Source organism: Giraffa tippelskirchi, chromosome X (assembly GCF_054371585.1).
Source record: "Giraffa tippelskirchi isolate mGirTip1 chromosome X, T2T-mGirTip1v1.2.pri, whole genome shotgun sequence".
Classification (NCBI taxonomy): Eukaryota; Metazoa; Chordata; class Mammalia; order Artiodactyla; family Giraffidae; genus Giraffa; species Giraffa tippelskirchi.
The window spans coordinates 46,660,922-46,685,084 of NC_137289.1; the positions used below are offsets into that span (position 1 = coordinate 46,660,922).

General features: G+C 41.3%; 1 protein-coding gene across 1 annotated transcript in view; it reads left to right on the forward strand.

The window, feature by feature from the left end:
• TRPC5 (transient receptor potential cation channel subfamily C member 5) overlaps positions 1 to 24,163 on the forward strand; it is a 291,668-nt gene that overhangs the window by 119,805 nt on the left and 147,700 nt on the right. The window contains exon 2 of the mRNA XM_081566414.1: positions 16,648 to 17,046. Coding sequence (XP_081422540.1) covers positions 16,669 to 17,046 — 378 coding nt within the window. The 5' untranslated portion in view covers positions 16,648 to 16,668. The remainder of the gene's footprint in view (positions 1 to 16,647; positions 17,047 to 24,163) is intronic.

Sequence of the window (24,163 nt, forward strand, 5' to 3'; positions counted from 1 at the left end):
TTTTACACATAGAGGTATGCACCATTATTTCCAGTAAGTCCCTGACAGCTTTTATTTTTTGTTTTGAAACTGTAATATTTCAAGTTCTAATCTTGTATGTTGGCACAAGCAGGGAAGTGGAGAACTAATCAAGTTTGCAGGAAATAGATCGTTGTACAAGAGTAAAACCCTCTCAGTAACAACAAGGGTAATTTGATTTTATGGATCCCAATATGTAAAAGGAGAAAGTTACAAAACAGGCACACTGAAGGAGATTGCTTTGTAAGCGGATACTCAGCAGAACTTCTTGAGTGCATTTAAGCCTTTAAGATTATTACTTCTCAGAACCCTCTGGGACAGAGAAAGTTAAAATGTTAACAGCCCATGGCAGATGAAGATGAAGGAAAAATAAGCATCTTTGAAGTAAAATGGAAGTCATGAAGAAATAGGGTCTGTCTGACAGAAACTTGGTTTACCATGAAAATATCATGGCCCTAGTAAGCAGTCTAGTGAAGAGCTTGCCTCAATCACATGGAGAGAAGCACTGCCACTTTTTCTAGTCTCTTGGGCTTAAACTTGGATATCATCGAGGTTCTTTCTACCTAACCTCCTATAGTCTATCTGCTACCAAGTCCTGTTTTTTCTTTCTTTGAAATAACTCTAACATTCTTCTCTTCTCCGTTTGACTGCCAACAATCTACAGTCATGTCCAACTCTTTGCAATCCTATGTACTATAGCCCACCAGGCTCCTCTGTCCATGGGATTCTCCAGGCAAGAATACTGGAGTGGGTTGCCATTCCCTCCTCCAGGGGATCTTCCTGACCCAGGGATCGAACCCATGTCTCTTACATCTCCTGCATTGGCAGGCGGGTTCTTTGCCACTAGTGCCACCTGGGAAGCCCAGCAATCTACATAGAGCACCATTATCTTATGGAAGTAGTCCCATTCTCTGCTACTCTAATTTACCATGTGTACAGCCATAAGAGTCACCTTGCAAAATACAGCTTTATTGATCATGTCCTGTTTAAGAACCATGACGGACTACTTGATGCCTATAAGATCAAGTCCTAGCTTCTCAACCACATGTTTAATATCCTCCAACAACCAAGTCTAGTTTTCCTACTCTACATACTTCTTTCTCGTCCTAAATACTGCCATGCCCAAGAAAATGCCACTTCTCACGCTTGGCTTCTATTCCCATCCCATATGTAAAAGAGGTATTCTCCCAACTCCTGCATCTGCCTATCTAAATCCCACGCAGCCTTTAAGATCAGCTCAGATTCTACCTCTTCTACATACCTTTCCTAACCACCTCACAATAATTCCAGCTACTCTTGATCTTTACAATTTTAGTTAGCACCTGCTATACTCCAGGCACTGATCTCACTTCTTTAGAAATGGAGAAAATAGGTAAAATTTGGACCCATTTAATAAAGTCCTACTCTGAAACAGAGAGAGGGACAAATGTTCATATAGCTTTTGATGTCTTACTGTGGAGAATGCCAAACTATCAGTTGAAGAGTTCACCAAACTTTCTTCCTCCCAAGATGAAAGTAACATCTATTGGAACATCTGAAATGCATTCCATTCATGACACATTACCCATTTGCTACACTATGAGAATTTTAGAATATGTGAGAGGTAAAAGACTTTGGATCATCAAATATACATTATATCTGAGAAAACTGAGGTCTATTTCTTGGGCTTTCTGATATTTTCTTTCCCTTTAGAAATCCACTGATGAAAAATCAATGAAACAGTTTTAGAAAGTTCAGCAGTATGTATCTTTAAAAATGCTCCTGGTTTTTGACTTGCTCCTGGTTTAAGCCCAAGTAATTTGACTTCTGAGAAGCTGGGCAAATAACTTTGAATATATATATATATATATATATATATATATATATATATATATGCTGTGCTGTGCTTAGTTGCTCAGTCCTGTCCAACTCTTTGTGACCCCATGGCTGTAGCCCACCAGGCTCCTCTGTCCATGGGGATTCTCCAGGCAAGAATACTGGAGTAGGTTGCCATGCCCTCCTCTGGGGGATCTTCCAAACCAAGAGATTGAACCCAGGTCTCCCTCATTGCAAGAAGATTCTTTACTGTCTGAACCACCAGGGAAGCCCAGGAATACTGGAGTGAGTAGCCTATCCCTTCTCCAGGGCATCTTCCTGATCCAGGAATCAAACCAGGGTCTCCTGCATGTCAGGCATATTCCTTACCAGCAAAGCTACCAGGGAAGACTATGTGTGTGTGTGTGTGTGTGTGTGTGTGTATACATATATATATGTATATATATACACACACATATATATATGTATATATACAAAAAATATATCTATCACAACTTTATTTCTAATAGTACAAATAAATGGAAGAAAGCGTAAATATTCCCAAACTGGAGACTGTGGTGTACCCGATTTGATCCAATAAAATATTACATAGCTATTTAACTAGATATTTTAACATATGATGGCATGAAACATATTGTGTCAGTGTCACCTAGCAGAACCACTTCGCCACCAGAGAAATCGGTGGTGGGAAGGGCAGATTTAAAATCATGTGAATGTATGGAAAAAACCACCACAATATTGTAAAGTAATTAGCCTTCGATTAAAATAAAATAAATAAATAAAAAGAAGAAAGTTTAAAAAAGTGTTATTACAAATAATGATGTGTGGGAAATTCTTATAAAATATTAACTGAAGAAAATTGAATAGAAAATATATATAAAAGATAAACTCACTTCAAATGCATGAAGGTAAAAGATGAAATTTTTCATTCTTTTTAACCCACATTGTTTGATTTTTTATGAGAATTCATGATTTGCTCGTTTAAGTAATTTTTTTTTTGCAATTTTTATTTGGAAATAATTTCAGACACATAGAAAAGTGGTACGGACAGTACAATGAGCTCCTGTGTACTCTTCACCCAGATTCCCTAATTGTTAGCATAAAAAACTTCTTTAAAAGTCCCTCTGTCCTATTTAAAGAGGTTTGTTCAATAAGTTCCTATGTGAATGTTGTCACTTTGGATTCTACAGTGAAAGGGAAACAGCAAGGGGACAAACACTTATTTCTGATAGCCTATGGGATCTAGAATGAAAGCCAACCCCAAGACTAATAATCAGATGCCAAACTTTTAACCAATTACACTGCATATAATTTGCTATAATCAGTGTCATCCCATTCTGCCTTTCCCTTGACTACTTCAAGGAACATCAGGCAGACAATGTGATAATGACTGTTGAGCAACAGATTTAAACTCTCCCATGCAGCTGAGTGACTTGAGAAAGACAAATATATATTTTTCACTTGTGTCTTCACTCTAGAGAAAATGAAAAGCATTGATTTAATCCAGCTGCCAGTGGTTCTACATAACTTGCCTGGACTTCAAAGAGAAGTGAAAAAGAGTTGAAGACCTTACAAAAATAAAAACACCATGTGTCCATAGCCATGAAAATGCATTATGCAAATGAAAGTACCCATATTTTAACATAGATACTGTATATTTCTACCCTGAATTTGGAAGAATTCTCCAAATTACAGACAGTTTAGAGGTGGAAGAGACATTTGGGTCATCCAGCCCTTGCCAATAGAACTTTCTGTAATGATTAAAATATTTTGTATCTGTGCTGTCCAATAAGGTAGTCATGAGTCATCTGTGGTTATTAAGTGCTTGAAATGTACCTGGTGCAACTGCAGAACTGAATTTTATTTTATTTCATTTTAATTCATCTAAGTTGAAAGAGCCACATGTGGCTAGTGGTTACTATACTGGACAGTGGAGATATAGACCCTTTATAACTCTAAGCAGTTCCCCTGATCTTTCTGCACTCTCCCTGATAATCACATCCACTGCTAACAGCTCCAGTTACCTCTTATAACGATGGTACTCAATCTTGGCTGCATGTTACATTCACCTGGGGAACTGTTTTTAAATGTCAGTGTGCATGTGGGGAGAGGTGGGAGGTACTGTGACCAAGTATGAGTGGTTTTCAAAAGCTCTACAAGTGACTCTAATGTGCAGCCAAGGGTCGAGAACCTTCAATCAATATGCTAATGACTTCCAATTCTGTATCACTAGATCTCAATGCTGTGCTCCACCTGCTGACTGGATCTTTCCTTCCGGACATCTGGAGGAAAAAAAAAAAACACCTCAAATACCAACATATCAAAATGGGACATCATTATCTCCATTGCCCTTACCCTAATCCTTCAAACTATAATTACTGAACTTCTGTCATTTTGCTGTTTTCTATATGTCTTATATATATATATACATATATATACATATATATGTATATATATGTGTATATATATATATATATATTTGTTCCCCAGTTCATTCATTAAGCCCTTCTTTTGTGTCTGATTTTTTTGTAGTGTATAATTTTTATTTACTTTTCATTTCTCATTCTATATATGCTTTTAGTTATTTTCTTAGTGGTTACCCTGAGGATTACAACTAACATCTTCAGTTTATAGCAAGCTAGTTTGAATTAATAACTTAGCTTCAATAGTCTAAAAAATTCTTTTCCTATGCAGCTCCATCCCTCCTCCTCTATGTTGTTATTATCACAACTTACATGTCTACATATTGTATGCCCACTAACATAGAATTATAATTTTTTTCTATGCATTTGTATTTTAAATCATATAGACAAAAATTTATAAACCAAAAGTACGAAAATTGTGGCTTTTATATTTAGCTATATAGTTACCTTCACCCATGTTCTTTATTTCTTCATATGGCTTTGAATTACTATCTAGCTTGAAGGACTCCCTTTAAGATTTCTTATAAGACAGGTTTACTGGCAATGAACTTGCTCAGTTTTTGTTTATCTGGGAATGTCTTAAGTTTACCTTAATTTTTAAAGGGTAGTTTTGCAGAATATCAAATTTTGGTTGAGATGGGTTTTATTTCTTTCAGCACTTCAAATGTATCAACCCACTGCCTCCTGGCCTCCGTGGTTTCTGAAGAGAAATTGGCTGTTAATTTTTATTGAGGATCCCCTGTCTGTGACAAGTTGCTTTTCGGCTTTCCTGATTTCCTCTCTGTCTTTGTCTTTTGACAGTTTGATTATGTGTCTCAGTGTGGGATCTCTTTGAGTTTAGCCTTCTTGGATATGCAGATTCATGTATTTCCTCAAATTTTTTTGTCCATTATTTCCCCAAATATACTTTCCACCATTTTCTCTTTCCTCTCCTTCTAGGACTACCAATATGCATCTTTTGGTACACTTGTTAGTGTCTCACGTACTTCTGATGCCCTATTCATTCCTCTTTATTCTTTTTTATTTTCTATCCCTTAGACTAGATAATTTCAATGTATATATTTTCCGTCTCACCAGTTCTTTCTTCTACCTTCTCAAATCTGCTGTTTCACATTTGGCTAACACTGCTAGGGAGGCTAACTCCAACCCTGAGAAAATTCCAAGGGGGGTTTTAAAAAAAGGCAATAAATCCTCTGTGATGATTCCTCTTTTTCATGAAGAAATTTAATACCTATGTATTGACCAATCAAAACATATAATCACAATTCTTTGAGAACAAAATTCACATTTCCCCGCTCCCAGCACCAGCAAGCCACACTAACTAGCAATATGAGTCACAGTCCCCATGGCTATCTCCAAGCTAAGAAGTGGGGGACTGTAAGCAGTTCAGTAAAAATTCCACAAAACTCTCTTGCCAAAATTTAATAGCTTATTTCTTCATTAAGCACTATTTTGATTACTGTAAGTTTTTATTAGAGTCCAGAGTTCAGAAAAGATTGATTTGAACTGATGGGTGTTGCTAGGTTAAATCATTGCATTAGTGGAGAGATGGGTTTTTGAAGTTCCCTACTCTGCAAATTTTTATAATGTCCTTTTTTTAATCAAAAATTTTGTGGAATTTTAATACATTTATCATTTCATTTCACTTTAATTTTCCCAGGTCTATATAAAACTCAAAAGACATACTTTTTGTAATTTACATCTTAATTTGGGAGAAGTTATATTTTTATTAGATTCTTTCTATTCAGCAACATAATGTGCTTCCCTGTTCTCTCTGTCTTATTTTATCCCCATCAATAAACTTCTCTTACATGAATCCTGTTCCTTTTAACAGGATATTAATATTTAATATTTAAATATTCCTGTTAAATATTTATATATTTTCACATCCTTCTCTTATTGCATTAGTCAAAACCTTAAATTGAATAATAGAGCTGATAATGGCATTCTTGATTTTAATGACAATGGGTCTAGTATTTCGCAATTTATTATGATATTTATTATTGATTTGAGGTAAATAGTTTTTTTGTGTGTATAGGTAGTTTACTTCTGTTCCAGTTTTACTTCATTTTTTAAATAAATAGGTTCTGAGTTAATATCAATTTTTTCATCTATTGATATAATCATGTTTTGTTTCCTTTAAGTGGTTGACAGTTACTAATTGTATTGAAAATTTTCTCATATTGAACACTGCTTGCTCTTAGGATAAGTTCCACTTGGTCATAATGTAGTATTCTTCAAATTCACTTCTAGTTTTCATTTGCTAATATTTTATTTAGAGTTTTTAAGGATGATTTTCATGGTTGAAATTGGTCTATAGTTTTCATTTTGGAGTAGCATTATCAGGTTTTGGCATTAAGATTATGCTAGCTTTGTAGAATGAATTCAGGAGTGTTCTTCCTTAATCTATAATCTGAAAATAATTTTAATATCAAGATAACCATCTGCATTTTTTAAGTTCTGTTGATATACACAAATGTGAAACCACTTGAGCTGAGTGACTTTTAATTGGTAGACATTTCAAACTATTTTAATTTCCTCTATGATTATTAAGCTGCTCAAGTTTTCTATTTGTTTGTGGTTTAATTTTGGTAATTTTCCCCAAAATGCTATCATCTAGGATGTCTTCAGCTTCTTGTAACAGAGAAGCATGCCTAAAAGTGGGTTAACAAAAAGTGAGTTTTCATCTCACACAACTAGAAGTCTAGAGGTTGGGCAGCTTCCAGATTAATTAATTCAATGGCTCAGAGACATCATAAAGGACCCAGTTTATGCCATCCTCAGCATGGAAGCTGAGTCTTTTAGGCTGGCTCTCTTCATAGTCTCAAAAATGGCTACCAAAGTTTGGTGTCATATGCAAATGACATCATTCAGAGGCAAAAAGGGGAAATATTTCTTATTTTTACATCTCTTTTTAAGAACAAAGAAACTTTTCTCAGAAGCCCTCTAGCACACCTCATTGGGCAGAACTGTACCAAATGCTCAAAGCTAGGTCAATCAAAGAAATGGAATTACCAATATTTACTTGAAAAGAAAGTGAATTCGTTCAGTCGTGTCTGACTCTTTGTGACCCCATGGAATGTAGCCTACCAGGCTACTCCATCCATGGGATTTTCCAGGCAAGAATACTGGAGTGGGTTGCCATTTCTTTCTCCAGGGGATCTTCCCGACCCAGGGATTGAACCCAGGTCTACCCACATTGTAGGCAGATGCTTTACCATCTGAGCCACCTTAGACTAATTAAGACTCTTTCTTTGAGGTAAAAGGGGGGCTTCTTGCTTAAGCACTTGGCCACATGCAGGGGAGGTGGTTAAACACACAAGAAAAAGCATAGAGCATCCCCCCATCTCTACCCCTACCACTATTTCATGTAGTAATTTAATACATATCTATTGAGAGCCTACTATGTGCCAGGTTTTGGATATAGGGTAGTAAACATGACACACAAAGTTTTATTATTATGGAGTTTACAATCTGTTTGGGGGAGCTAGGTATTAAAATACTAAACAAAAATATGAGCATTTCAAGTAGCAATAAATTCTTCAAGAAAAGCAAGTCTGGATAATGAGATAGAGGGTGACACAAAGGAGCTTACTCCATTGGAAATGCATTCTTGGGAGGCTTACTGAAGAGATAATATTTGATCTGAAACCTACATCATAAGAAGAAAACTGATGATTTAGTAGAATAGGATTATAGGCAGTGAACCACGTGTGATAAGGTCCCAAGGTGGTCACATGCTTGAGAAGTTTGAAGAATAGGAAGAGTGCTAATGTTCTCTAAAATACCACTGTGATTTATATACCCACACCTGAGCACCTGCTGTGTCCCTTATCTAGGATAACCATCCCTACACTGCTGTCTAACAAACTCTTCAGTTCAGTTCAGATCAGTCACTCAGTCATGTCCGACTCTTTGTGACCCCATGAACTGCAGCACACCAGGCCTCCCTGTCCATCACCAACTCCCGAAGCCTACCCAAACTCATGTCTATTGAGTTGGTGATGCCATCCAACCATCTCATCCTCTGTAGTCCCCTTCTCCTCCTGCCCTCAACCCTTCCCAACATCAGGGTCTTTTCAAATGTGTCAGCTCTTCGCATCAGGTGGCCAAAGTATTGGAGTTTCAGCTTCAAATCAGTCCTTCTAATGAACACCTAGAATGGACTGGTTGGATCTCCTTGCAATCCAAGGGACTCTCAAGAGTCTTCTCCAACACCACAGTTCAAAAGCATCAATTCTTCGGTGCTCAGCTTTCTTTATAGTCCAACTCTCACATCTATACATGACTACTAAAAAACCATAGCCTTGACTAGACGGATCTTTGTTGACAAAGTAATGTCTCGGTTTTTAATATGCTGTCTAGGTTTGTCATAGCTTTTCTTCCAAGGAGTAGGCATCTTTTAATTTCATGGTTTCAATCACCATCTTCAGTGATTTTGGAGCCCCAGAAAAAAAAGTCAGCCACTGTTTCCACTGTTTCCCCATTTATTTGCCATGAAGTGATGGGACCAGATGCCATGATCTTAGTTTTCTGAATGTTGAGCTTTAAGCCAACTTTTTCATTCTCCTCTTTCACTTTTATCAGGAGGCTCTTTAGTTCTTCACTTTCTGCCATAAGGGTGGTATCATCTGCATATCTGAGGTTATTGATATTTCTCCCAGCAATCTTGATTCCAGCTTGTGCTTCTTCCAGCCCAGCGTTTCTCATGATGTACTCTGCGTATAAGTTAAATAAGCAGGGTAACAATATACAGCCTTGACGTACTCCTTTTCCTATTTGGAACCAGTCTGTTGTTCCATGTCCAGTTCTAACTGTTGCTTCCTGACCTGCATACAGGTTTCTCAGGAGGCAGGTCAGGTGGTCTGGTATGCCCATCTCGATAAGAATTTTCCGCAGTTTATTGTGATCCACACAGTCAAAGGCTTTGGCATAGTCAATAAAGCAGAAATAGATGTTTTTCTGGGACTCTCTTGCTTTTTCGATGATCCAGCGGATGTTGTCAATTTGATCTCTGGTTCCTCTGCCTTTTCTAAAACCAGCTTGAAAATCTGGAAGTTCATGGTTCACGTATTGCTGAAGCCCAGCTTGGAGAATTTTGAGCATTACTTTACTAACGTGTGAGATGAGTGCACTTGTGCAGCAGTTTGAGCATTCTTTGGCATTGCCTTCCTTTGGGACTGGAATGAAAACTGACCTTTTCCTGTCCTGTGGCCACTGTTGAGTTTTCCAAATTTGCTGACACATTGAGTGCAGCACTTTCACAGCATTATCTTTTAGGATTTGAAATAGCTCAACTGGAATTCCATCAAGTCTACTAGCTTTGTTCATAGTGATGCTTCCTAAGGCCCACTTGACTTCACATTCCAGGATGTCTGGCTCTAGGTGAGTGATCACACCATTGTAATAAGACATAGCTCAAATATTTCTTTCTTTTCAATTATCTCCCCAAGTAGAGTTAAACCCTTCCTCCTTTGTGTCCCTATTATGTATTAGACTCTACATCATACTGTAGGACATTTAACTTATTTTTTTTTCTCTCTCTCTGGACCTGTAAATATTTGAAGGCAAGAGCTGTGTCATTTATATATGTATATTTGTATTCCCTACTGCCAAATATTCTGGCCATGACAAATACTAGATACATAACAAGTACTGAATTGCAGCACCAAATACCTACTATGCCTAGCACTATTATAGGCATTATGGAGCTTAGAAAAGAATCTACTTTTATTGAAGTAGTTCAAAATTTGGACTCTAGAGTCAGAGCTTGACTCTTACCCCATTCCCACCACTGTGTGTGAACTTAAGCAAATTACTTAACCTCTCTGTGCCTCAGGTTCCTTATCTCGGAGGAGAGAGATGCTAATGATAACTGTCTGAAAGTAAAGAATAATTTAAATAATGTATGTGAAGTATTTAGCGTATACAGTATCTGGCACATACGTGCTTAATGTTAATTTATTACTATTTATAAATCAATGAAATTTTTGGATTGGTATGATTTGTACAAATGAAAAGCATAATATACCACTATGCAGGATGGTCTAAAGTACCTTTTGAAACAAGACATTATGGTGTCTTGACCCCAGCAAAGCATTGCTGAATGAGAAATGAAGGAAAAATAGCCATGGTGTAACCTGCGCTGGCCTGACCATTGTAGAGAATGTGTTCACTTCTGAACAGCATACTTGAAGAAAAACACAGTATAGTATAACTAGAAGCAGACCACTAGGATGCTCATAATTCTAGAGAAGGGGAGACTCCTGGAGCAGAGAGAGACACGAGAACTGAAATCAAATACATGAAGAATTGTCGTGCAGAACAAAAGACAGATTTGCTTGATACTGCTCTAGAGAGCAGAACTGGGGCCATGGAATAGAAGCTGGAAGCAGGTGATTTTGGATAGACATAGAGACGCCCTTGCTGAATGTCAGCACTCACCACAAAGGTGAGAAAGGGGCGAGGTTTTTATCAGTGGAGGTGCTCATTAACTGAACAATCACTTAACAAGGATATTGTCAAGGGGTCTTTTTCACTGAGAAAAGGGTTATTCTAGATGACTTTTGAGGTCCCTTGTAGGAGGCATAATACCTGGACTCTTCTGGGAAGGATTAGTGTAACTACATTAAAATTAGGAAGTTCTCTAAGCGGTTCTCTTAAAGGAGTCAAAATGCTCTCAAAATCAATATGCATACACACACACACGTATGTACATACACATGTGCACACACACAAGCTTCCCAGAAAGAGGGAACATGATAAGCCCCTGAGACAGCATGATTGACCGTTCCTAATCTTTCATGCACTGGGAGAATACACCGGGAGTTCACTTGTAGAATAGGATGAAGTGCTGGCTGGTTTTATTTCATTCAGTTTAAGGATACACCTCAAGACCAGTGCCTGATAATGGAAACACAAACCTCACTTCCTGGCTTAGGTTAGTGGCAGATGAGTACAATCTGCCAAGCATAACTATAAAGGTAAAGGGTTATGGAAAGGAACCTTCCCTATAATCCGTCTTCAAGAGATGCCAGAAATTCCATCATTAGTTACTTATTCCCAGAATAATGGCAGAGTAGGACTAACAGTAAGCACATGGAGAAAGAATTGATCTCAGAGCTTAGAGTGAGGATGAGGCTAAAAGCTGTCAATGAGGGTCAAATGGCACCAGCTTTGGGGACTGGCAGAGGGCAGGGAGCTAGGAAAGTCATTAAACATATTATAAGCTTACAGGTAGACACACAACATGTTGTTCAGTTGCTAAGTCATGTCCAACTCTGTGGCCCCATGGACTGCAGCACACCAGGTTCCTCTGTCCTCTACTATTTCCCGGAGCTTGCTCAAACTCATGTCAATTGAGTCAGTGATGCCATCCAACCATCTCAACCTCTGCCGCCCCTTTCTCCTCTTGCCCTCAATCTTTCCCAGCATCAGGGTCTTTTCCAATGAGTCAGTTCTTTGCATCAGGTGGCCAAAGTATTGGCGCTTCAGCTTCAGCGTCAGTCCTTCCAGTGAATACTCAGGGTTGATTTCCTTTAGGATTGACTGGTTTAATCTCCTTGCTGTTCAAGGGACTCTCAAGCGTCTTCTCCAGCACTACAATTCAAAAGCATCAATTTTTCAGACTATATGGGGAGCCCATTTTATATCCTGTGTAGTGTAGAGGTGGGCATGGATACATAAAAGAGACATCCAGGCCTCTCCTTTCCCCTCCATCACATTTCCATGTCCTTCTAAACATACATCTCTCTACTCCCAAGGCCACAGCAACTTTCCTAATCAAGGAATTCACCTTAAAGTGTTACTGGCTATTGGCCATGTAATTTATTATCCCTTCCAGGGGTAGTTTTTAGGAATAGAGTGCCTTAAAGTGAAGGAATCACTCTCTAATAGTATTTCTCAGGCAACCTCTGGAGGAGAGGTTTTTTTCTCTCCAGGGGAATACCACGAAGCTTCTCATAACACAGGCCACTGGAAATGCAATAGACCGGATTAATTTCAAAGGCAAGAGATGAAAAGTAACACTAGACTCTGAACTGACTATAGATCATCCAGTTATACTTACTTCAAGTTGCAAATTGACCGTGATTGTACTGTCCTCTCTCTTTACTACTATAACTCACACATCTGGCATAGAGTGACAGTTCAGTGAATGGTACTTCTTGTTGCTTTCATTAGTATTACTATTAGAAGCAGTAGTAGTATTAATGCTGCCCCAGTACCTGGCACAGTGCCCAGGACATATGAATTATCCCAAAGTGGAATAATTATTTTATCGCTCTGGCTCCTGGCATAGTGCCTGGCACTCAACAGGGCTTTGATTGAGTTAGTTCCCTGTGTTCTCACCTTTCCCTGGGACACATTTGTCTTCAGTTTCGCTTATAGCTGTGTCTTGCTAACGTGGACACAGACCATCCTGTAGCAATAATACTTAGCTCAGAACCACCAGCAACACCATCTGCAAAGACATCTAGCCTTTTCTTTCATAGTAGTCTCTTACGGGGCTTTCCTGGTGGCTCATGGTGGAATCCGCCTGTAATGCAGGAGACCTGGGTTTGGTCCCTGGGTTGGGAAGATCACCTGCAGGAGGGCATGGCAACCCACTCTAGTATTCTTGGCTAGAGAATCCCCATGGACAGAGGAGCCTGGCAGGCTACAGTCCATGGGATTGCAAAGAGTCGAAGATAACTGAGGGACTAAGCATATCATAGCACAGCCTCTTAAGTGGCAAATGGGCAGCAAGTGGATTTTCTTTTTTTTTGTTTGTGTGTGTGTGTTTAATTGGTTTTTCTAGTATAATTGCTTTACAATGTTGTATTAGCTTCTGCTGTACACTGAAGTGAATCAGCTATATGTATACATATATCCCCTCACTCTTGGACCGCCTATCCCACCTGCCCCCTCATCCCACTCCTCTAGGTCATCACAGAGCACCAAGCTGAGCTCTCTGTGCTTGTGCTATACAACAGCTTCCCACTAGCTATTTATTTTACACATGGTAGTGTATATATGTCAAGTGTTTAATATCATTTTTAATATAGGGAAACACGTTTTGAGCTGTTGCCTTATAATTTTAGTTTACCTTTAATCCCTGTATTCTATTATAGCCTTAAAAATATGCCCCCAACACTATCCCAACTAGACTATGATCAAGCCCACCACATTTGTTCTTGTGATACCTGAACTACTCTCACATTTTCACACTAAATTAATTCTTCAAGGACTGGATAACAGCTATCTTCTCCATGAAACCTCTGAGACTTCCAGCCTCACAGAGCCCTTTCTGAAAACCCCAAGCATCAAATCATTACCACAAAATCTAGTACTCATTTGTGACCGTGCTGACCCCCTCAGCTAGACTGTATTTGTTCATTAAACATCTATTTGTTGAGCACTCATCATGTTCCAGACCCTGTGTAAGTGCTAGGAAGCAGGAATCAAGGTATTCCTACACAAACAGCAGGAAGCAAAGATGCAGTTGAGTGATGTAGAACAAATGTGATCTGAGTGCCAGTGGGGAACCCAGAGGGAGATTCTGAGGGTATCAGGGGAAGGCTTCACAGAGAAGGGTGGGGCCTACGAGCAAGGTGCTGAAGTAGAGAGGAGTTTCTTAAATGGAGAAAGTAGGATGGAGCCATGTGCAAACACATGATCATGAAAGGGTAACTCAGAGAACATGGCTCAGTATGGCTAGAACTTGGGGTGAGAAGGAGAGAGATGAGAGAATATCATGGAAGGTTTACTCGTTCATTCATCTCACATATATCCAGCATCTAGGGTATGCCAGGAATTGGGCTTGGATGAATGCTAGAAAAACAGGACAGATGCAACCTCTGCACTTGAGCTTTAAAGCAAATTGGACTGAACAGACGATTACTCAGGAAGACAAAGACATATATGTCTGTGTTACTAGAAATTTTGATTAACGTCAAGAAAGAAGAGACAAGGCTACAATGGAGAGAAGAATGTAAAGGAACTACTTTATAGAGAGCGGTTGGTGAGGGCATCTCTGAAGAGGTGACATTTAGTTGAGGCTTGAAAAATGAAGAGTTAGAGGAGAGTGTTCCAGGAGATGATCGAAGGTCTTGAGGTAGGAGAAAACTTGGCATGTTGGAAGAATCAAAAGAAGCTTTAAAGGGCTAAAGAACAGTGGATGAAGGTGAGAGAGTGCTTTCAAATGACATTAGAGAGGTAAACAAACACAAGCCAAGACCTAGTAAGTAGATCTCGGAAAGGACTGTTGATTTCATCACAAAAGCAGAGGGATACTAACCAAGGAGAGTGAAATAGGATCAGCTTTGTGTTTCACAGGATGACTTGGGGGTAGTGTGGAAGACAATCTGGAAGGGGAGAGAATGGAGTCAGGATGACTCATTATAAACGTGTGGAAGGGTCCAAGTGGGAGATGATGAAGGCAGGGACCTTTTTCTTTCTTCTGTTCCAAAAGTGACTATCATGGTGCTAGGCACGCTGAAGGCTTCCACTGTGTTCATGTTGATTAATTAAAAAATGTAAACTGAATTGGGCTGTTGAGTCTCTTTTCAGGAGATCTCACTGTCTCTTCTTTCTCCTCCCTTTTTACTTTATAATGGAGACAAGAGAGGCATGGAGGCGTTCTACAATTAGTATTATTAAAGTAATTTGCTGTTAGTGACAAATGCTTCCTCTAAATGCCACTTTCCTTTAGTAATTGCTGAGTTACTTGAAAGTAGCACAATATCAGTGCTTCTCAAGGCAGCCAAGCAGCACTCTGTTCTCCTGAGATTTGGATGCAGAGAGAAATTTGTCATCTGGGCCTGTTCAGGGCAAGAGGCAACACTAACCTTCAAACACTAACTTCCCAGAAGATCGCAAGCACATGAATTGCAAATACCACTTGGTATAATATATGCCGCTCATTATGCCAAAGCAGAGATGTAATTACCTGGAAGAGTAAGGCAAATGTTTGTGGAAGCCACATGTCTTCATCGTCTCTTACAACCAGGAGATGAGACAAGAGGCCCTTTATCACATTTCCATTTCTTTTTGCTGGCAAAACAGTTCAGTAATGAAAGACACTTAAATAAGTTCATCCAACCTCAGCCTTCAAAGAGTCCTGGAGGTCCCAGGGATGGTAGGGAAAAGGGAGTCAATCACCTCATGGGTCTGAGCCTCATCTGCCCTGGGGAGGATAAGCATTCCCATCTCATAGGGCTAGTACAAGGAGTCAATGAGAAATGTGCACAAATTCAATCTGTAAACTATAAGGCAGAGCTCTATATTGTGATTCATTCTATGCAATTAAAGGCAAAGACTATCTTTTATTCTTGGTCTCCCAGAGAAAGTTAAACATATTGTAGGAACGCATTAATAGGTTTTGCTTTGAAATCACTTCTATTACAATCTGGCTTTAGATGTAGTGCATGTAAAACAGACCAGTCACTTCTCAGAATTGAATCAGATAGATTCTCAGATATGTCAACTGCTTGGTTTAGGTGGTGGAGGAAAAACATCAGGAGGGGCTAGAGGCGGTACATGACTATAGTCTGTTGGAGTCAGTACCCCCTTCCCCAGTGAGCAGCAGTCAGAAGAAGGCTTCAGTTAGCACTCCAACAGGATTTCAATCCAGGATCTGCATCCAGGGCAGCTGCAAATGTAATCCTACAAATTAGCAGAGGCCCACGGTCCAAAGGAAAGTAGCCAAAAATAAGGTCCAACTTTGCATCAGCAATCAGAAGTATTATCATGAGTATTTCCAGACAGCAGAAGGGAAGGAAAAGACTAACTTGTGCCATGTCTCAGGAGGTTTACTCTTTACCAGTTACTGTGATCAGTCATTATCTTATTTAACTCTCACAATAGCTTTATGAGATAGGAATTAGTCTTTAGCATGGGGCCTGGTGCTGTTAATGTTATTACTATTGATAAGCTTAACAGGGCTTTCTTAGTGGCTCAGACAGTAAAGAGTCTGCCTGCAATGCAGAAGACCCAGTTTAATCCCTGGGTCAGGAAGATCCCCTGGAGGAGGACACGGAAGCCCACTCCAGTATTCTTGCCTGGGAAATCCCATGGATTTCCCACCAGGCTACAGTCCATGGGGTCGCAAAGAGTCAGACACAACTGAGTGACTTACACAAAGAAGCTCAATAATAAGAAACTGAAGCACAGTGAGCTTGAGTAACTTCTCTAAGGTCACAGACCTGGTAAAGCCAGAGATTGAACCCAGGTCTTTCTGACCCCAAAGCCCGGGCTCTTTCTTCTATATACTCGTTTGCAAGAGGAGAAAGATTGTAGCTTTAAAAGAGCTAAGGATTTTTCAAGTCCTTAGCAAGGCTGCCTCCATAACTGACCACTTGAGAGCTGCAGGTATCAAACAATGCCTTTGATCTCCCTCTATCTCCTCATTTAGGTTTCAAAATTGCTATGAACCATGGCCCAACTGTACTACAAAAAGGTCAACTACTCACCGTACAGAGACCGCATTCCCCTGCAGATTGTGAGGGCAGAGACAGAGCTCTCTGCTGAGGAGAAGGCCTTCCTCAATGCTGTGGAGAAGGGGGACTACGCCACTGTGAAGCAGGCCCTCCAGGAGGCCGAGATCTACTACAATGTCAACATCAACTGCATGGACCCACTGGGCCGGAGCGCCCTGCTCATTGCCATTGAAAATGAGAACTTGGAGATCATGGAGCTCCTGCTGAACCACAGCGTGTATGTTGGTGACGCACTGCTGTACGCCATCCGCAAGGAAGTGGTGGGTGCTGTGGAGCTTCTGCTCAGCTACAGGCGGCCCAGTGGAGAGAAGCAGGTAAGAAGTCCCTACAGCCTGGGAAATAATCAGGGACAACACAGGATCACAGGGTCAGAAGCCTTGAAACTAAGGAAGGTTAGGTAGGCTGGCACTGAGAAGCCTCATAATGGCAACCCTCTCCTCTGCAAAGAAGTGCCAGTGATCTCATGTAGGATCCTAGAGCTACCCTGCATGGCATATACTGAGTTTTACTCATTTGCTTTTTCCTTATTAGTATTTGCTGACATATATCATATATTCAATACTCAGGCTTCCCAGGTGGCATAGTGGTAAGGAATCTGCCTGCCAGTGCAGGAGATGCAAGATACGTGGGTTCAATCCCTGGGTAGTGAAGATCCCCTGGAGGAGGAAATGGCAACCCACTCCAGTATTCATGCCTGGGAAATCCCATGGACAGAGGAGCCTGGTGGGCTACAGTCCTTGGGGCCACAAAGAGTAGGACAGGACTGAGCAACTGAGCATCCACACAACTTAAAATTGTGCTCTCCATTTCCAAGATATTCAAACTCTTTCTAGAATGCTCCCTACCTCCTGTTCTATATCTTCATTTCCTTCCTCTACTCAAAGGTTACATTTGAGAGGAGAGATGAAACACAGACCTGAGTTTTCTCCTCACCTGCTCTTTCCTGAAGGACAGGAGGCCTTTAAACTTGAGTGCTGTAGCACAGATGCAGATGGATCCAGGAACTTACACATATCTCTCAGTTTCCCTCATGTGACTACATTCCACCCCTAGATGTTTGGAGTTTTGCCTCTGTGATTCTCCTATCTTCTGAGGAACCAAAGTTTAATACTCTGGAGTTACCTTTGAGTCTTTCCTCTCCTTTGTCTTCATGTTCAATCCCCAAGCCCTGTGAGTTCTTCCTTCCCAATATCTTTTATGTGCTTGTTTTCCTCTCTAACCCATCTCCCGCCACTCTGCCTCAGGTTCTCATCATCTCTCTCCTAGATGAGTAATTCCCCAAGTGTGCTTCCTGGACCATCAGCGTTAGCATCACCAGGGGAACTTGTTAGAAAATGCAAATGTGAAAGCCTCCAGATCAGACTGATCTGGATCAGACTGGATCAGACACTCTGGGGATGGGGCCCAGCAAGCCCTCTGGGAGACTGTGATGCTGCTCATGTTTGAGAATCCCTGTACTAGACTAGCATGAAAGCTTCTATCTGGACTCCCTGCTTCTACTCTCTTTCTTTGTCTCCAACTCTCCTTAGCAATGACATGGCTTATTGTTCCCCAAATAACATAACAATCCTCTCATTCCTTTTCATCCTTTCAGTGACTCCAATGGCTTTTCACTAGAAGAGAAGCCAGCCCATAAAGCCTAGCACTCAGTACCCTTCATTAATGATCTTTTCTAGTCTTGTTTCCCTCTGCTGCTGCTGCTGCTAAGTCGCTTAAGTCGTGTCCGACTCTGTGCGACCCCATAGATGGCAGCCCATCAGGCTCCGCCATCCCTGGGATTCTCCAGGCAAGAACACTGGAGTGGGTTGCCATTTCCTTCTCCAGTGCATGAAAGGGAAAAGTGAAAGTGAAGTCGCTCAGTCATGTCTGACTCTTAGCGACCCCATGGGCTGTAGCCTACCTGGCTCCTCCATCCATGGGATTTTCCAGGCAAGAGGACTGGAGTGGGGTGCCATTGCCTTCTCCGTGTCTCCCTCTAGGCCCTTCTAAACCCCACAAGTCAGAAAGATCTCCACTGTCTCTCTTCTTTCAGAGCATAGTAGGGGTATGTAGTGGGCTTGCAGTGGGAAAGAACCCATCTGCCAGTGCAGGAGACAGGGGTTAGATCCCTGGGTCAGGAAGATCCCCTGGAGGAGGAAATGGCAACCCACTCCAGTATTCTTGCCTGGATGATCCCATGGACAGAGGAGCCTGGCAGGCTATAATCCATGGGGTTGCAAAGAGCTGGACATGATTGAGCACGTATGTACATAGTGGCATATAGTAGGAACAAAGAAAATACAGAGTCATCAACATGGAATATCACAATACACTAAAAAGTACAAATAGCACAAACCAAAACCCAAATTGCAAAGTGCTTAAAAAGTACTGATAATGAAAACACTCAACATCAAATCTTATGGGACATAACCAAAGCTGAGTTTAAAGGGAATTCATAGCTTTAATACTTGCCTAGTTAAACAAAAAGGAATGAAAATAAGCTAACTGATAACTCGCAGACCAGGAATTGGAATTGACAGAGCAGAAAACAAGATACTAGATTAAAAGTTCCCTGGGTAAAGGGCCTGAATCAACATTTAATATGGTGCCAAGAGAGAAGGGGCCTTATCTCTCTTCTCCACTGCTATATCCCAGCACTGGGAAAGTGCCTGCAATATCAAAGGCACTCAATAAATATTTATTTTATGAATGAATCGCATGCAACTGCACTGTGCTAAGCATCTCACACCATTTAATCCTCCCAGCTACTCTGGGAGGCAGGCACTATTCTGATTGTCCCCATGATACTGATGAGACAAATTGAGCCACAGGATGGTTAGGTCAGTTGTTCAAGGTCGCAATAAATGTCAGAGCCAGCATTCTAACCCAGGCTGCCTGGCCCCTAAACCCACCCTCTTAAGCACTGAGCTATACTGCTCCCCTGGCTGGCTGAGTTAAGTCTGAGAACTCACAGCACAGGTGTTTTGAGACAGGGTACATCAGTGGAGGTGGAGAAGGAAATGGCAATCCACTCCAGTATTCTTGCCTTGAGAATCCTATGGACAGAGGAGTCCATGGGGTCACAAAGAGTCGGACACGACTGAGTGACTAACACACACACACACACACACACACACACGCGCACACATGCACACACACACACATCAGTGGAGGATGAATGACCTCTCTGGAGATGACAGGTCTATAGGATTTGGATATACAGCAAAACAGACCACTCCCAGTCCACATCACCATCCCCATCACAACTGATTTGTTCTGGGCCCCTTTTCTCTAGAGCCCTTCTAAGTGTCTGAGTAATTTAATGTGCTAATCTGAACTAAGGCTTACCCAGCTACTCCCCTCCATGATGATCTTGCCCACCTCTGAGATGATGTAGCCATTGACTCTACCCTTCACTTGACACCAAGCACATATACTATGACACCAAGCACATAGTACGTATGTAAGGTCAGCCTTACTTGTGGAAAGAAGCTACCCTTACTAGACTTTGTAATCAGATGGTTTCTTAAATGGGAGGCATAATCTAATGCTCCACTGTTTTCATGTATCTGTCATCCGCACCTGACCCAGTGCCTAGTATATAATGAGTGACAGATAAATACTTGCTGATGAGCAAGAAGGGCTTATGTGTATCTCTTGGAAAAGCACATAGCTAGCTGCTTGAACAAGACATCCTGGACTTTCATATTCAATCCCATTTAGCCTCATAACTATTTTGAAAGAGTGCAGATCACAGAAGAGTTTCCAAAGAGGGCACTACCAATAGCAGCCCTATTCCTGAGTTTGAAAAGTAGGGCAAATCCTTAACTGATGGGCTCCGCATCGTCCTGGTGGCTCAGATGGTAAAGAATCCACCTGCCAATGCTGGAGACCTGGGTTCGATCCTTGGATTGAGAAGATCCCCTGGAGTAGGGAATGGCAACCCACTCCAGGATTCTTGCCTGAAGTGTTCCATGGACAGAGGAGCCTGGTGGGCTACAGTCCATAGGGTCACAGAGAGTCAGACATGACTGAGAGACTAACACTTTCATTTTCCTTTTTCCCACCTGTCCCCATTGCTCTAGAAACCCTGAGGAAGAAAGGCACCTGGCAAACTCATTCTAAAGTATCGGGTTGGCCAAAAAGTTCATTAGTTTTAAGTTAAAATAAAAGACACATTTTCCTTTACAAGAAATGTCTTGAACAATGTATTCGTTGAACAAACAAACTTTTTCACCAACCCAATACAATTTAAGGCATGATCTTCCCCTTCATAAAAGCAGTGCTTAACTCACAGGAATGAAGCACTGCTGGTGGAATGTCAGGGATATGAAACCTTGGTGAAGCTATTTGGGTCAGGCTGTTTTTCATCAATGTTCTTCCAGACTCACTGAGAATATAAGACCTCCTTTGTCCACACTCGGATATCATACCATATGTATAAACCCCACAAAGCCATCAGCTCCCTCCCCAGGTCTCTTGAGCAGCTTTCTCTTCCCTTTCTCCTCTCGCACAAACCCTATGAGCAGCTGGTGCTGAATTGCATTTTCTTCCATTGCTCTGACAAGTGTTGTGATAAGTCATATATCAGTAACTATAACAACAGGCTGCCGCAGTGCTGGAGCTCTGCCTTTCTGGGAGATAGAAATAAGATTTGTTTACCTGGAAGCAGTCAGGGATGTGAGCAAACACAGGACTCCTGAAGGGCCTCAGGTCCAGCTGGGCAGGCGACTCTCAGGAAGGCACTTTTCCTATACACAGAATCCAAACACCTGACCCTTTTTGCAGAGGCCCTCCCCTAGCTCACTAAAGGACTGGGAACAGCTGAGCTCCCTCAGTCTTGGCTGGATAAACTAGTGCCCTCTATGGATTTACTGACAAAGAAGTTTGCCTTCAGGCTGGCAACCAGATGCCCTTTGCTCGACCCTGGCCCCAGACCATCACGCTCTTCTTCCTTTTCTAGCCTATCAAAAACTGCTCTCAAATAAAGACCAGAGGCTGGGCGTAAATGGCTGATACTGGCTTCAAGTATTGGCACTCACACAGACCCTTGCATCTTTAATAGGGACCAAATCTTAAAGTTAAAATGATAATGCTCTATCAGATAGAATTTCCTGAAGCAGACAATAAGTAGAAGACTCTGTGTGTATGTGTGTGTGTGTGTGTGTGTGTGTGTTATTCTGTGGTCTTCTTGCTACTCTAGAAAACCAACCCTCTTGGCAGCATCCACTCCCTAACCACTACAGCCAATTCCCTTAGGGATAGATGTTGGCCACCTGGGGGACTTGTGATTCCTTGGGGGTGAACACTCTGAAATAATTCTCATTATTCTCTGTAGTCTCTCAAAAATGTTTAGACTACAGAAGGTTTAATACAACCTATTTCTTGTCCATCCAACCTGCTGCCTTTACCAACTGAATCTTGGAACCGACAGGGGAGCATCATCAGCAGGGGAAGCAAATCCAGTTCCAGTCCCAAAAGGAGCCTTGAATCTGTCTATGGTCAAAACTGGCTCAAAGATCAAGCTTTGTGCGTATGGAAAACTTGTCAAAGATGATGTTGTGAAAGTGCTGCACTCAATATGCAAGCAAATTTGGAAAATTCAGCAGTGGCCACAGGACTGGAAAAAGTCAGTTTTCATTCCAATCCCAAAGAAAGGCAATGCCAAAGAATGCTCAAATTACCTCACAATTGCACTCATCTCACACGTTAGTAAAGTAATGCTCAAAATTCTCCAAGCCAGGCTTCAGCAATACGTGAACCGTGAACTTCCAGAGGTTTAAGCTGGTTTTAGAAAAGGCAGAGGAACCAGAGATCAAATTGCCAACATCCGCTGGATCATCGATTTCTGCTTTATTGACTATGCCAAAGCCTTTGACTGTGTGGATAACAATAAACCATGGAAAATTCTGAAAGAGATGGGAATACCAGACCACCTGACCTGCCTCTTGAAAAACCTGTATGCAGATCAGGAAGCAACAGTTAGAACTGGACATGGAACAACAGACTGGTTCCAAATAGGAAAAGGAGTATGTCAAGGCTATATATTGTCACCCTGCTTGTTTAACTTATATGCAGAGTACATCATGAGAAACGCTGGGCTGGAAGAAGCACAAGCTGGAATCAAGATTGCTGGGAGAAATATCAATAACCTCAGATATGCAGATGACACCACCCTTATGGCAGAAAGTGAAGAAGGACTAAAGAGCCTCTTGATGAAAGTGAAAGAGGAGAGTGAAAAAGTTGGCTTAAAGCTCAACATTCAGAAAACTAAGATCATGGCATCCGGTCCCATCACTTCATGACAGATAGATGCAGAAACAGTGGAAACAGTGGCTGACTTTATTTTGGGGGGCTCCAAAATCACTGCAGATGGTGACTGCAGCCATGAAATTAAAAGACGCTTACTCTTTGGAAGGAACAATGACCAAACTAGACAGCATATTAAAAAGCAGAGACATTACTTTGCCAACAAAGATCCGTCTAGTCAAGGCTATGGTTTTTCCAGTGGTCACGTATGGATACGAGAGTTGGACTATAAAGAAAGCTGAGCACCGAAGAATTGATGCTTTTGACCTGTGGTGTTGGAGAAGACTCTTGAGAGTCCCTTGGACTGCAAGGAGATCCAACCAGTCCATCCTAAAGGAGATCAGTCCTGGGTGTTCATTGGAGGGACTGATGTTGAAGCTGAAACTCCAATACTTTGGCCACCTCATGCGAAGAGTTGACTCATTGGAAAAGACCCTGATGCTGGGAAGGACTAGGGGCAGGAGGAGAAAGGGACGACAGAGGATTAGATGCCTGGATGGCATCATTGACTCGATGGACATGGGTTTGGGTGGACTCTGGGAGCTCGTTATGGACAGGGAGGCCTGGCGTGCTGTGGTTCATGGGGTCACAAAGAGTGGGACACGACGGAGCGACCGAACTGAACTGAAGCCCTGTTTCATACCTACAGAATCAGAATCTTGGGGGTTTGGGCCTGGAACCAGCATTTTTATCCTTTTTTTTTTTGGTATTGAGGTATAGTTAATTAACAAACAATGTTGTGATAGTTTCAGGTGAACAGCAAAGGGACTCAGCCATACATACACATGTATCCATTCTCCCCCAAACTCCCCTCCCATCCAGGCTGCCACATAACATTGAGCAGAGGTCCCTGTGCTATACACTAGGTCCTTGTTGGTTATCCATTTTAAATACAGCAGTGTGTACATGTCCATCCAAAACTCCCGAACTATCCCTTCCGTCCACCCTTCCCCCACCCCCAGAAACCCTAAGTTCATTGTCTAAGTCTGTGAGTCTCTTCCTGTTTTGGAAGTAAGAAATGATACAATGAAACCAGCATTTTAGTACGCCCACTCCCACCCATATTCAGGAAAGAGGTCTATGTGCCTCTCTGTATTTGTTCCCTACAGCTGTCATAACTAATTACTACAAACTGGGTGGCTT